At 38.2% G+C, this 15,974-nt stretch overlaps 1 protein-coding gene across 1 annotated transcript in view; it reads right to left on the bottom strand.

The window, feature by feature from the left end:
* LOC140275486 (CMP-N-acetylneuraminate-beta-galactosamide-alpha-2,3-sialyltransferase 1-like) overlaps positions 1 to 15,974 on the bottom strand; it is a 67,401-nt gene that overhangs the window by 18,925 nt on the left and 32,502 nt on the right. Inside the window, exons 2-3 of the mRNA XM_072370963.1 lie at positions 8,835 to 9,469; positions 3,650 to 3,843 (exon numbers count right to left, since the gene is read on the bottom strand). Coding sequence (XP_072227064.1) covers positions 3,650 to 3,843; positions 8,835 to 9,293 — 653 coding nt within the window. The 5' untranslated portion in view covers positions 9,294 to 9,469. The remainder of the gene's footprint in view (positions 1 to 3,649; positions 3,844 to 8,834; positions 9,470 to 15,974) is intronic.

The following is a 15,974-nucleotide window of genomic DNA, read 5'->3' on the forward strand; positions in this document are numbered from 1 at the left end:
TGGTGGGAAAAAAAGCAAACCTATCTGAGATTACAGGGACTCCCGCAGGATTGAATGGATAGCTGGTTTATTCTAAGACACACGCCTGTAGAAAAAGGCGTAAGTGAGTATGTGCACCGTTCCAGATTTCCTTTTGAGGCTTCAAAGGAGGCTATTGTAGAAAAATCCTGCTATTAAATAAAGGGATTATAAATCAAAGCTGTGCTTCTAAAAAAAGCCTGGTACCCTGAGCAGTTAAAGTAATCAATCTTTTTGAAGAAGTACAGTAGTTAGATGGTGTACTTGTAAATTTTCCAAAGAAAAAAATAACTGAAAACGTGTTCCAGCAGTTACATTCATTGGCTCATCAATTACTTTGCATTTTAATTCTATTAATGATATAGTCATCTAAAAGTATTGATTTGGTGTTAGTTTTTCATCCTGATGTTGCACTTTTCTTGAAACTGATAACCACCTCAGAAGGGCTTTTAGCAGACTAAGTTTACGTGTTATTTGGCTTCATTTGTCTCCCTTATTTCCACTGTGAGCCCAAGCACCACGGCAGAGGAACCGTGATTCCACTCTCTCTCCCTTTTAATTCCATAAACTTAGATCTATTTTCATTTTGTGCCTAAATTGATCTAATCTACCAACTGCGATTGGGGATGTGGTACGTGACTGGAAGATTTCTGGCGATAAGATGAACAAAAAAAAGTATTTCAGGGATCACTCGCTTGGATTTGTCAATTATAGGATCTTAGAATATCAAAAAAACTCAAATTTAAATCTAACATTAACAGATAGGGTGACTTATCAATGTTTCAAAAGTACATTCTTTATAAAAATGTCATTATTCCAAAGCCTCATGGATTACTTTTATCTGTCAAAGGCAGATGCGAAGGCTCCTTTTGTGACTCATCTATTTTTCCACTGAAATCTGCAGAGAAACAAAAAACTTTCACTGATAGGCCAAGGCCATTCAATATTCATAACAGTCTGTGAGAGAGGCTTTAGAGCATCTGCGTGAATTGTACTCAGCGTTTTCCTTGAGTTTAATTTTCACTTACTATCAAGATCTTTTTTATACTACGATTTACTGTTTCTGAAGGTCTGTGCAGAAATGTTTTCGAGCGATGATTGAAACTTTATGTCATACTTGTGGTTAATAGTGCAGTGGCAAATTGTAGAAGCCTTCTAAATCGTTAGATAAGACTCATTCAGACTTAATTACCGAACACATTTGTTCTTGTTCTTTCTAAGTCTTAACACATCCTGCCAGTGCAGCCAAGGGTCAAATCTGTAACCTGTCCCGTCTGGATTATCAACACTGCATCGACAAGGTCTGAGTGAGAATGTTTGTTTACCCACTGACATCCAAATTAGCTTAATTTTGTCATAAAAAACAGCAGTTTTGCGGCAGATAAAACGCCCACAATCCTTTTGAGGAAATCCCTTTGTCGTGTTTTTCATTTTTGCCAATTCGCTCTCTGCCAAGCTGCAGTTGGTGTGAAAGATTACAGAGAGCTGCAAACTCCCCTCTTGTTTTCGGCTGCCCAAAGGCGCGACATGAAAATATAAATATTCATGTACTTTTGTTTCAATCAGCCACTTTGTTAAGATGAATTTTGTTTTTATAAAACGCAGTGTGAGGATTGGGGAAGGTGATTTCCCAGCTGCACCTCTCGGCCAAGAGGAAGATGCAGCAAAAAAGGGATGAGGGCCCAAGTGGTTGGACGATAACAAAAAAGCCAGAACTACAAATGAACTGAATTGAATAATATCTCAATTCAGAGGCTCCAGTACAGTATGGAACCCACTCTGATAACTGTTTAAGTTACTTTCTAAACAAAACTGCCAAAAACGTGGATTTCAGTCTTATCAAAAAGCTGAAACCAGCTTCTTGATTCAGCCCTGAGCTACTGAACTATACGTGCTGCAAGTTAAGGGACATGTTGGCATTTTGCAGAAGCATCAGAGACAGTGACTCAAAGAAACTAGCACCTATAAGGTTGTCTTACTATCAAACAAGGAAGTACGTAGCAAAAGCTGCTGAACAAAATGGACATTACTGATCACACTCTATGTAAGACGGTGATCAACAGCAAAGTGTACTCAGTCAGAGGCTTCCTCATCTTCAGTGCAACAAAGAACAGTTCGGGGGAGGAGGATTGCTCAATTACTTTTTCATCATGAATGCTGTCTAATAACTCTTGTTGTTCCCATTTTGGATTTAAGAAAGCATTATTCAGTTCATTCAAATGACTATTTATCTAAGTGCACTATTTATTGAGTATCTGTAGAATAGCCTTAGTCAGCCTTCGATAGTCACATTGAACAGAAGCATATACCACGATATGCCACATCACTGCTGAGTGTTGCCATACCGATAAGACTACTTAATTATCTGGTGTTAAGCTCAGGAGTGTTAATCAGGGCTGCATTTTACCTCTCAACAGTGAATTTACCATATATTTTGCAGCCCTAAATCTGAACCTTAGAAATATAAAAGTGTAAATAAAAATTTCTAAAACGTACATTATCTAACTATAAATTAGAGTATAAAAGGCTTAATGAACTAATATTAAATGAAGTCTTGTTGCTATGATAGGGAGGGTGACAAAATGAAAACAAAGTTAATCTTAAAGCTTGGAATTAGTCAGACAAGCATACATAACCTAGCCATGGTGTAGCTTACTCTATTTAGCTCAAACTACCGATTTCCTGACAATGCTTTAAATTTGGCTGGCTTTACACTTCATTTTGAACTTGAGTTCACCAGCTTGCTTGATTTAACTGGTTCCAGCATAATTTGTAAAGTCTAATAATTGTCTAATATGGATCTCAGCAGTTCCTTGTCTTTTCATTCCCTAACACCTTTAACTCAATTTTCTGGCTGTCGGTTTCATATGCATTACTGAATATAAGTTACTTCGGTCACTGATCAGCTCGGTTAAGACATCAAAAGTGAAAAGCAGCTGTGGAAGTCTGCATTAGTGTGGATTTGTGCTACATAATTTAGAATGTAACCACTGTGAATCAGTTGGGAAATAACTTTGCTGCGAGCACTGTGACGGTGCTTATACCGGCAGAGTCAGAGATCAGGGGCCAAATAAGTTTGAGAGCTGTGTTTACAATGGAAATGTGTGGCCTTTAAAAGTGAATAAACTGTTCAAATGTATTCTGTTAAAGATGTGCAAAGTTAAGCCCTTTCCTGATCATAAGCAGGATTAATTGAATGATATTGAGGTCATGATTTATGTAAAAATTAGGACGACTTCTCCACACCTTCTCGGGTGTTCTCAGTATGTAAGGATGAGTCAACAGATATGTTAGAATCAGCAGCAATAAAATTACACATTCCAAAAAGCCCTAAATGAGGGAGATTTTTCCCAATTTTCCCAACTTCATCTAAATGAAGAGGGAATAATTTTCTTACCAACTTCATCCAAATGATTTTCTTACCAACAATCAGCTTTTTTTAAACCCTGCCTGAGAGCTCCTAGTTTTTGCCCTATTTCTCATGATGTCCTCTTGATAGATATGAAAATATGACAGAATTTTGCACTTGAATTTGACAATTATTGGCAAAAATGTTTGAATATATCAAAGGTTTGTACAATTTTACTCTAAAGAAAACAAGAGAGGACCACAACTTAAAGCGGTAACTGACCTTATGATGAAATCACTGGAGTCAATGAGGCCCCCGTAATGGGACCCCTTCAGGTTCCCAGAGTTCCCCACCACCGAGCAGCTTCTGCAGCGCTCGGGGCTGGCGTCCATGTAAAGCACCTCATCATGGATGACTTGGAACAGCTCCTCCACCACTTCACTAAAGTTGGCCGGGTTCCTCTCCGACTGCAGCCACTGGGGGACAAATCAGAAACAGGCCTCAGAGAGAGCCAAGACTGCAGAGTCCCTTTAAGCAGAAGTGACTGAACAAGGGCAGCGCGGCTCAAGACACCAACCGCATTTCTGGAATAGCCTCAGGGACCGTTTAGCCCTGTGTGCAAGGGCTCTTTCAGCCTAGTGGCTTTGAGCTCAGAGAGGCAAGTGTATAAATGCTGTGAAGTGTGTGTTGTAATGCTGAAACAGACCACAACACTGAACCGATACAGATAAATGTTCTGCATCAATATCAACAGTTTTAGTATGTAGTATGCAGCGTTTTAGTGACTCATGGTCTGAATATCATTGTGGAGACCTTTCTACTATTTGAAAAGGACTGATCAGTGGGATATCTGTTACAGAGTATAGGTTTCCATCTCACAATGGCTGTGTTTCCAATCTGTCAAATCACTCGTCATATCAGACAATAACTTTTCCTTTACAGAAATTCCATTTAACCATGTGCCATGTAAGCTTTGACAGATCACTGAAGAAAAAAGCCCAAGTTTCCTGGGGGTCATGAACCTTCTGGCAAGGCTGTAGCTGATATGTGACACCATCTTCATCAAGCTGTCTGTTTGAATTAGCATTTTCTGAAATGAGTAGTGACATGAGGTAACCTTGCAGTAATTTTTCTATTCTAGCCTCTAATGAGATGTCGTGTTAGGTGATTGTGGGGATACTTAAGGCACTGAATGCCTTCCAGACAAGGGTAGGATAATTGTGTAACATAAATTGTAAGAATGGACTTTTATAACGTAGAGAGCTGGACTGTAATGTAATGGGGTGTACAAACAGTACAGCATATCCTGGTTTGGTAGAATTAAATTAAAGCTAGTAATAAATAATCTAATACAAATATATGTGTATCTAATGTGAATTCCAATTTACAGGACAATGGATCCAGACATGTCCTCCGTTAAACACTAAAACAGCTCCTGGATCTAACAACTCTTGGTTTAGTGTTTATGTTTGGTGTCTTTTATGATCCATTTGGATAACTTACCAAATATAAGTGCCTTTAAATCTATTAAGATGGTTTCAATGGAGACAAAACATAGTTTGACATGAGGGAATTTCAGCAAATAACAGTGAAAAATCAGGCTGAAAGCCAGGTCCTCCTTTATTTAGCCATTTAACAGTGACTCACAGACATCGTGAAACAGGAGGAAATAAAAGGCCGTCCACTGACTTCATTGTCATGTACTACTGACGATATCAGACGCAATCAGAAACTAACAAGTTGCAAAAATGGAATTCTGGTTACATAGTTTACTAGTTCTAATTAAAATGGGAAAAAAATCATTTACAAACCCCATTTTCAGTGCCTTCACTGACAAACATCCATGTATTTGGAAATTAGAAACAAATCTAAAATTTGATGCCTGCAACACACTCAAAGTTGGTATTAAAGGCGTGTTTACCATCTCATTACATCAGCCCTCCTTTTAAATGACTCTCGTAATCGTTTGGGAACAGATTACTGCAGTTTTGCAATAACAGTCTAGGTTCATACAAGATTTCAGCGAAACACAACAGGTCATGGTTGTTGTCTAATTCCCCTCTTCACGACACACACTTTGCTTGCAGGTTGCAGTCACAAACATCCAATTCCTACGGCGTTACCTTAAAACAAAAGAACTAGGGCTGGGCACATTAACGCGTTATTTTTGCGCCGTTTTTATTATTTATTATTTTTATTGTAAACGTCTGTTGCTCACTGGCTTTTATTTTGAAAAGTCCATCGTGAGCGAGCCTAGTATGTTGCTTACTGCTGCGGCGCTCACAGGAAACAATGAGTAAAGAAAAGAGCGGCGGATGAAGCGGGCTAAACAAACATGGAACTTTTACATGGCCATTTTCATTTCAAAGTTCTTCCAGACGGCGCATTTGACAGAGCCAAAGTTATTTGTAAGCTCTGCAACGTTGAATTGTCTTATCACCGGAGTACTTCGCTCATATGACTGTACAGTTCCAAAAAAAGTGCGTTATATGCGTATAACAATGCGATTAATCGTGACTAATCACAGAAAATCATGCGATTAACACTATTAAAGAATTTAATGAAAAGAACCTTTGGCCAAAAGAGATGAATTTTCAGGATTATAATATGGTAATTACCAGTGTTAACTTCTTTCTGGCCATTTAAAAAGTTGACTGATTTTTTAAAATGTTTTTTAATTAATGTGTTGCTAGCATCAAATTCTAAATTTGTGTATTTTTGAAAACTTCTGGAAATGGGGCTTCATTATAGCATCTCCAGAATGACCAAAAAACACGCCAGTGAATTATTTATATTGTCTTGGAAATGGTTCAAAGCATTGAGGGAAAACAGGTTTGTCCACAGGTACAAAGGAAAAAAAACTACATGTGGCAGGATCACTCGATAATTATCAAGCTTCTTCTTGTTTGTTTAATCTGTACATTCCCGGGTGTCCTTACTTTTGCAGATTTTAATCTACTCGCTGATCTCTGGCTGCTTTTAAGGACAACTGCTGTGGAAAACTCAGCCATAAGTAAGTGAGCTTGATTGACAATACTTCACACAATCGTATAAATGTCTTCTCAAGCTGAGCAGTACGGAGAGGAAGGAGAATAAACAGATTGCATGATGAGAAACCTGAAAGCGGTTGTGGAAAACAAAGGTGACGGTACAATTATTAGCTGTCATTTATGGTTGGGCACCTGTGGGCTCACTGCTCACAAATATAGAGAATAGGGCAATCGTGTCTGTCATCCGTATCATACAATATTATAATATAAATAAAAATACTACTCTCTGTAATACTGTACCGTGCAGGATGCTATAAAAATGCAAAAATATACAGCAGATAAAAGAACATTGCCCAGAGCAAGATATTGTCTCCGTCAGCAAGCCTTTTTTTTTCTAAGTGCATCCAGCTGCCATCTCTTCCTCCTCAGGAAAGTGACACACATGCACCTGTCCACATTACGTAAAAGAAAACGTGACTCATCAGTCCAGACTACATTTCTTCCATTGTGATGTTCTGACGAGCAGTCAAGGTTCAGCGTGGGCCACCTCATCTGTCTGCGGCTCTGCAGCCAGTAATCTACAACGCATCAAGGTTTTTACCCACTTGTGCAACAGCAGATCCTTTTTGGGTTCTAAATACACTGGCAATCCTTTGCTGATACTGTTCCCATGTGCATCAGTATGCATGTGTGAATGGGAATCTGCATCTGGTAACGGTATCAGTATCTGCCAAGTGAAACTAATGTTTTACCATTGGTGCTGATATTGTCCGATAAGGAGAGCAGAAAAACAAACCACCAAGAACAATCAGAGAAAGTCAGTCAGAAATATTTTCCCCAAGTTAAAACTCTGAAGTATGAAATACTGTTTTTATGATTGAGTTATTTCATTACTGTGTTAACAAGAATGTACACACCATAACACTATCGCTTACAATTTACAGCCCTGGATGTGAATGCATCCAGTAATGTTTGGCAGTGAAACCCAACCAAAAACAGAGGCAGATAAACTGGCCGATTAACAAGCTAATACTAGCTAGTTACCATCCTAATGGCATTCTATAAAGTGGAGAACAGCAGAGAAGTACGATACTATAATCAAATTTAGCTGGTTCTACACTTTTGTTGAAGTCCTCCACTGTTGTGTACAAGTGTTTAAACAATTTTAAATGGTCTGCAGGCCCTCTGGGGTTTCAGCTGACTGTTTTACTACATACTTTAACACTCTTGTTTTTTCACTGACAGTTCAAATCTTCCTGGTTTGACTCATGGCTGGAGTCTTTCTGTAGAGAGTTTCCAGATATTCTGTCTTTCTTTACCCTCTCGACCCTGAATGGGATGAAGTGGGGATGATAAATGAGTCATCTTTCTGAGATAGCACAGTTTGTTTTGTTGTGATAACCGGTTAATTATGTCACTTTTCACTCAATTATTACTTTTCATAGATTATTTTGTCATGATAATGAATTTATCTGAAGGTACAAAGGCTTCTTTTCTCGAGATAACAGGTTGATATATTTCGTTCATCTTCCTGCCACCACAGTCACAGTGGGATTGCCTGAAGGACAGCTACTGGCTGAAGCTTATTTTTCCCCACAGTCTACGTTAAAGAGGAGATATTTACATTTATATTTAAACTCACTTCAGCAAAGAGACTTACACTTACATTCCTTGACCTAATGTCAAAAAAATCACCATGCTTTATCAGAACATTAGTCAATTAGTCATTAGTCAACATATATCTGCTGACTAATGTTCCAGATATTCTATATGTTGACTAATAATGGATGGATTGTGTTTAATGAAAAATAAATCTCATACTGTCCAATTCCCAATATATATTATAAAATTTCTATTCTATTTTATTTTCAAAGTTAACAGCAGATATTTAGATTATATATTCACCACTGGACAGGAAAAGCCCTTGGTTTTAAATGAATAAATGTGATCCCTTTCATTTTAGTTGGAACCTGTTGGTCAACTACGGCCTCCCTGATGATGATCTTAAAAGAGGGAAATGTAATGGAATCACAAGCAGATTCGAGTTACGATGGGAACATATCTATCCCCGTCTACAGATTTTTATCTAGTTGTGTGTAATTCTTTTGGAGGTTAATCCAGTATAATAGCTCTTAGTTTATGGCTATAAATTATACATAATTGAAGGAGAGGTGGTGAGAGAAAACAACCAGTTCCTTATCCCTTCATTGTTAAATGTGAACAAATTGTGTGTGGGAGTTTCTCTTCACAACTTGATCCTGGTAAAGATTCTTTGGATTTGAAACAATCAATGTGACCAAAACAAAGCCTTTCTTGGAAGCATCACAGCAGCGTGGGATCTTTCTTGTACATTCATGGTCTCTCCTATTCAGCACCTCATCTGTTCTCAGAGGCTGAGCCTGCATGTTTTTTTCCCCTCTCCCAATCCTCTGTAATGCAGCACTGCAAATCCCATAAACACATCGCTCGAGTTTTACCTGCCACCACTTAAAGGTCTCGTCGGACAGGATGCTGTTGTCCCTGGTCATCAGGGGGTGAATGGACTGATTGAAGCGCTCAGCGAACCATGGGTCATCCTCCAGCTCTGCTACGCACTGTCGGCAGGCACACGGCCCTTTGGAGAAAATGCTGTCTGAAAGCCGAAACGCATACTTGAAGAAATAGAGCGAGGGGTCCCGAAACGTGTAACTAAACAGGAACGTTGTAAAAGTAATGACACAAAAAAGGAGAGCAAAAGTTCTGAATTTCCTTCGTTTGAGCAGAGGCATTCTCTCACAGTCAAGAATCAGTTGGTTGGAAACTTTGGGAGTACAACGGACAAAAAAGATGAATCTAGAGTCCCAAAGTCGTGAGAAAAAAGCAGTCCTGCAGACCACATGTTGCAAGTGGCATACCTCGGAGTCCTTACTTTTCAGACAGCAGAGGATTTGGTTCATAAATGTCCTCAGTTAAAGGACATCTGTGTAGTTTCTTTGCAGGGTTATCTACATCAAAGTGAGGTAGTTCTGCGCAGTGGTTCTCTCTGCGTGATGACTTCTTTATTAACTGACCGCTCAGATGTTGACTCTGCGAGGTCACTGGCTGATGTGTCGTCCCCTCTTTAATGATCCACCTAAAAGGCAAATAAAAAGACATTTTTGTGACACCCATGATGGGAAAACAGCCCGTGAAGCTCTGATATTGGTTTATGTTAAGCTCAAATAGTAAATTCTCCAGTGGTCAACCAGTTTCACAGCACTATAGTACTACAATGAGATTGTAACACAAATTTGAAAGTATCTTTTTCTGTCCAGTGCTTTTTTTTGCATTTTCAGGTTGACCAAATTACAAAGGATGCATCACAGTCTCTTAAAAAGACGATCAAACACCAAAAAAATTTCTTAACTGAAAACAACTGCAACCCACTTAGAACAAAATAGCCAATGTCCTTTCACCTCACTGTAAATAAAACATCAATATGTGGAAGTATGTCTTTTTAACTGAGATGTAAAGATCATTGACTGGACTACTATCAAAATAAGTCATCAATCCATTGTCACATGCCAAAATTCCAATTCAGGATGTGCACACTGAGGTCAAAATTGAGCCACATAGTAGTGCACAATAAAGCAAACAATTGTGCAACAGTTAACAGCCCAACTGCAGTCTTTCAAGCCTCTGAACAGGGATACATTTTGAAAAAAGAAAAGTTTTTTTACTCCATGTGGTTCTTTCTTCTCTAAATGTCCTATTGAACAGCTGTGCACAGTGGCTGATGTTCTACAGAAGCTAATTGGGATCATGATAAAATTATGAATCATAAGCCCAATATGCCTTTTAAAAAACATTTTGTTTGTTCTCTTGTTCTATTTTTTTCTCTTTTTTTCAGCGTCTTACCGGCAATCAATGGCTGATGGAAAACACTTTCAGTTTGGAAAATCAGGGGAATTCTGACGGAGGAGCGAGCAGCTACCCAGAAAGACACAGTAGGGCATTAACAATGCAAACCTACAAATTCCTAAGCGGTTCGAGCAAAGGCTATAAAATAGATTTTTTTGTTTTTACACTCCATCACTTGGGTACAAGAAATTGATTGTTTATTTAGTCAGAAGTTTCTCAACCAAAAAATGTCTGTGTTAGTATGCTTCACTGCATTGCCTGCTGCTGGGCATTTCTTTTTCTAATATTTAAAAAATGGTAAGTATTTGTGTTGTTCTCGGCTATTCATTAATTTTTACTGTCTTACTTTAGAGACTAAAGTGGAGACTTCCTGATTCTCTTAACTCAGACTAAGTGCTAAGAACTTACAATCCTTACAATTAATCTTAGAAATCTTACACAAAATGTATCCCAATGAAAAACTAGCATTATAGTAAATACAATGCATTTACTTAAGAGTAATTCTATCGTAGGATTAGGAGTCATCAAACATTAAAGCAAAGTTTACATAGTGACTGAAATGTGGCTCCCTGATATGACTATAAATAACGCTTGCACTTTAATTTCAGTTATATCAAAATTTAAATGTTGACGTGTGTGCAGGTCACTGCTAAATAGTCAGCTGAATGTCCTGCTGCCACCAACTTAAAGCTAGAGAGCATTTGACATGAACAACTAGTCCTTACTTGAAGTTTCAGTTATTATACAGCAAGCATTTAAGACCAAAATCGATATGCCATGACTGGTGCTCTATTGGAAAAAATACAGCAAAATCCTAAGTTAGCAACAATAAGTGGGTCATGTAAGTCCATAACTCATCAGGTCTTACCTCATATTTACGAGGAGATATGGACGCTAGCATGGCTAGTTTGTTTGAAGTCAATCTACAGCTCAAATTTAGCATATATTCAGTCTGCTATTACACGTGTTGTGACTGAGAGTCTTTGAAAACTAGCTGACAAGCCAGCTGGGAAGTCTGAACAGTAAGTAAAAAGAAATTAATAAACATAAGAGTATGGACACAATTCACATTTGAAATATAGAGCTAAAAGCTACAGAGTTTCACTGACTATTTAGCTAAAATGTAGCTCAAAAGTTGTTGAGGTAGTTTGTAATTTTTTTTAGAATATAATACATAGCTAAGTGTATGAACTATATATGAGGTTGAAATAAGTATAAGGATTACAGCTTTAAAAAATAGCTATAAATAAGGGATAGAGTAAATTATTTCATTTAAAGAACCATCCCACTGCTAGTAGGAATATATATGGGGCACAGTTTTACAATAAATAGTGCAAATCATGACGGGAAAATACTTGATGGCTAAAAGTAACAGAAAAGTAATGGATTTATACAAATGTTTACGTGATGGCACATTTATTCAATTTTTCATGACGCTAAAAATAAGATACATAACAGTGTTATAAAAACCTATCAACAATCTTTTTAAATGAGCAGAGGTGTCAGTGAAGGTGCACCTGAACACACTCGATGGAGCTCTGGAGGTATGTCTGACAAGGATGTGTTAGAAACCACTAATGTAAACTGTGTTTGAGCGACTATAGAGCCTATAGAGTTATTCAGAAACATACTGGCAAGAAAAGTCCCAGAATATAACGGAGGAAGAGAATATTTTTTTCAGACCCTGGCTTTTCACGACTGTCAAAGCTGGCAGACCTCCCGAGGTTTCATTTTCAACATGAAAAGGCCACCTCTGCCTTTGTACAGGGCCCAGGTATCATTCTGATGTGCAGCTGTGTTTGGGATCCAGTAATACTTCTAAATTTAGGTAACAGGAGACGACACAGGAGATTAAACGCTATCATCCCCACACAGAGTGAGAAATAGATCTAAAAAATGAACCCTAGAAAACACACTACCTGCCCTTTTGCTTCTAACAATTTCAGAGAGCCGTTTGTCCAGAAGATTTGTGGGAAACTAAATTACTTGAGAGAAAGGCTGCAGGTTTTTCCTGATTAGAAATTGATCAGGTCATTCAGATTCCACCCAAGGGGAAAGCAAAGAGGATTGGGTTTAATACTGGTTGAGAAAGACTTTGCAGTGAACAGTTGGTCTCTTGATTTCATTCTCTTTGTCAGAGCTAAAAAAAAACCCTACTGCTGTTTATCAGCTTTGCTGACACAGGCCAATGCACAGGAAGGCTTATAAGTGATCCCGCCTTCTGTGTGGGGCTTTGTATGTGCAGATTTGCATATAGGCCAGGGTTGGATACTGTCTAAGGTAGCAAATTAGACAAGGATACCTGGGGACACTTATAAGAACAAGGCTGCTGACTGCACACAGATTGAAGCCCTTTGGTGTTCAGTTAGATGGGAGAGCATGCAGAATATATTCTCAAACAGGTTGGGACTCCAAGCTTTTGACAATAAGCTGACCATCATCTTGTTCCCCTGACCTTGTCCCACTGAAGTCTGGCAACATGAACTGATCAAAGATCGCCAAGCTGAGACAGCAAAGCATCTGTTCACACTTCAGAGACTTAGGCAGAGAACAGGGAGGGAGGAAAAGTGCAAAAGCTGTGATTTTCACCCTAATCTCCACTTTTGAGAAGTCATCAACTTTGCAGGAAGTAGTTACAGTAAACTGTTTTCAGTGTCTGTTCTGTGGAAATTGTTTTCCTCCCGGCTTACCTCTGCCACTTGAGAGCAATTTAAGAAATCAAATTCTGCTGTTTTCCAGACTCCTATATATTCTTGGGGAAGGTATCTCTGCTGTGCATGCTGTGTGTACGCTTGTTGAGGTGAGCCAAGCCGCTCCCAAAACTAATGCAACAGCAACGGAACGTGTCAGTGTCACACATGGGTGAGTATCAGAATAAAAAGAATTCCACAAAAATCCCAACACCAGTTCAGAGTAGTAAGACGAGCAGCTATCAATGTGACGGAATCAGAGCTAAAAACAAAGCACCAATAAAATTAGATGTACATATTGTTTAGCATATTACACACATTTTATTACTCTGCATGTAGAACAGCAAACAAACCAAGAACGATATGAGACTGGTGAGAAATGGCAGCCGAGCAACGCTGATGTTCAAAGTGGTCACCAATTAAACGATGGTTTTTAAAGGAAACATATTCTGCTCTTTTTTCACGAGCTGCCACAATTTTCTTGTGGTCTAAATGAAATTTCTGCGATTTGCTTGGGTCAAAATAATACACAGAGAAGTACAGCAGCTCGTTTTTCATTCAGTAAATTGCACCTCTATTCAAACAGCCCAAATTCAGGGTGTAGGGTGTCATTAACATGTGGAGCACATTATTACAGTACGAGAGAGCAAAAAGTGAATGAGAGCCTGAGAGCTCAGACCACACAGCAAACTGAAAAATACTTTTCAAATAAATCCTGACATGCATAAACAAATTCCAGCAAACCTCAAAATACTCAACACCTATTTACCCCACAGATGCTTTTCTGCGTGCTCATACCATGTGCACCAACTGGTTTTCATGTGCACTGTGATTAAAGCTATATAAATGCCATGGTTAAGGGGCAATCTTAAAATTGTCTCTATAATAACTGTTTAACAAGTTAAATTAACTACATAAATCAATTTTCAACAGTGTGCGAAACAATAACAGCCCTATATTGTCTTGCAGAGATTATCCAATACGATTAGCATGCTAACCGGCTAGCAGCAGTTCAGTTCATGCAGTATTTAAACATCACTTTGTACCTTGTGATAGTGAGGTGAATAGTGATTTAACATAACAGTCTGTCCTCAGTCCAATATAAGAGAAGGAGAGAAATATTCTACCCAGAGACCAAACTACTCTTTAATATAATATGATTAAAACCTTTTGTCATCATAGTGAATAACACATCGCGAACATATTCAACAGTACATGGCCGTAGGTTCTTGAAGAACAACTACTTGAGTGCATGATGGACAGTAGAGCATGCTGGTTAGGTTTGGTCTCTGACCTTAACATTAACCACCACCCTCTCACTGCGCTTCCTTACAGTCTGTTAAAGACTTCCCATCCCCCAGCCTTCACCAACAAGCAACACAGAACACTGCAGACTGAAGACTGAAGCAACCTTTGAAACAGTATTAAAACACAAATATGTGAGCATCATGATGAAAGAATCTCTATCCTATTTAACTTGAAACAAATGTGACCTCTGACTAGAGTTCAAAAGGAACTGATAATTCAAATATGAACCCAGTTCAAATAAAAGTACCTTTAAGAATCAATATCAAGCACAATGAAACCCTTAAGCTGTACCTTTCTGTCTTTGGATAACATATGTTCTTTCACTGCATGTGTGTTCCAGGTTGGTGATGTTTCAGGGAAATGTTGTTTTCACTTCCATTAAATATCGGAGGGCTCAGTAAGGCAGCCTTTGCTTCAGACTCTCATTTGCTGCCTAGTGATCTTGAGCAGAGGAAGCAACATGAATTGTAGGTTGCTTCCTAAAATTAGCAGTTTATTCTAAGACAACAGTGAAAAAGTTGTCATGCTTTTACCCATTTTATTGTATCCTTTGCCACATTTCATGCTACTTTTTGGATTTAGTATATGTTCAGTCTGTTTGCAACAAACAAATCACCTCACCTCACGCAGAAAAAGGTCAAACCTCTTTGCTAACTGACACAGCATTCAGCTTCTGGTATTGTTAGTGACCCCCCTTAAAATGAATTATGGGGCCGATGTAGACAAGGCACAAAGAGAAAAATTTAAATGATCAAAATCTCAGTCGAAATGACAAACTGTTACTTTCAAAAACAGAAATCATATAAATTTCATGTCTGAAAGGGAATTTAAGTTCAATTTAAAGCATGTTAATAGCTCAGTTTCTAAACAAGAACAGTATAGTGCTGAGCCTTTAAGAAAGAAAACATGAACCTCTACTTCAATAGGCATTCGGTCTCTTAAAGTGAAGCAGACACGATGAAGAAGGAAGGAAGTATTGAAGGCAACAACACAAAATCCAGAGGGATTTCTGTGAAATCTCTGCTCCATAACTAATATCACACAGAGGATAAAAAAAAATGAAAAAGCTCCCTAGTTTACATTGGATAGGATCACATCTATGAGTCTCAATGCTCTACTCTCTAACTCTGGTGGAAAGAATTTCATTTTAACAGATATTGACTTTCAGCTCAGTGCTTTACTTTAATACAAAGGGAGGCATTTTTATATTTCCTGTGCAAGCGCAAAAATGCTTCTAGGGATTTGAATTGTGGAGAAATACTTCTGGGGTCAGTTCACAGATGAATAAAAATGAAGATTCAATTCAATTCAATTCAATTTTATTTATATAGCGCCAGATTACAACAATTGTCATCTCAAGGCACTTAAGTAATATAGTCCAATTCAAGCCAATTGGAATTCAATTCATTGTAATCATAATCCAATTAATTCATATAGAGCTAATTAAAAAAATTAATATCCTAGCTAAGGAAACCAACAGATTGCACCGAAAAGATGGGTTCTCTGAAAACAACAACAACAACAAAGAACAACATTTCAAACTGAAAGCCTAAAACCAATGCTCTGCAATCACTGTAAATCTATTTTTTTCATCTTTATCCGTTGACTCACACTTTACAGGCTTCTCAGGAGACTGGAAGCATTATGTGACCCCTGGTGTCATGATGCCCTGTCAAAATTCAGTGAATCAAACAGGACATGCAAAGGCGTCGCATTCTAAATGCAGCTATTTATCAAGTT

Source organism: Leuresthes tenuis, unplaced genomic scaffold (assembly GCF_036924035.1).
Source record: "Leuresthes tenuis unplaced genomic scaffold, fLeuTen1.0.hap1 SCAF_18, whole genome shotgun sequence".
NCBI classification, from domain to species: Eukaryota; Metazoa; Chordata; class Actinopteri; order Atheriniformes; family Atherinopsidae; genus Leuresthes; species Leuresthes tenuis.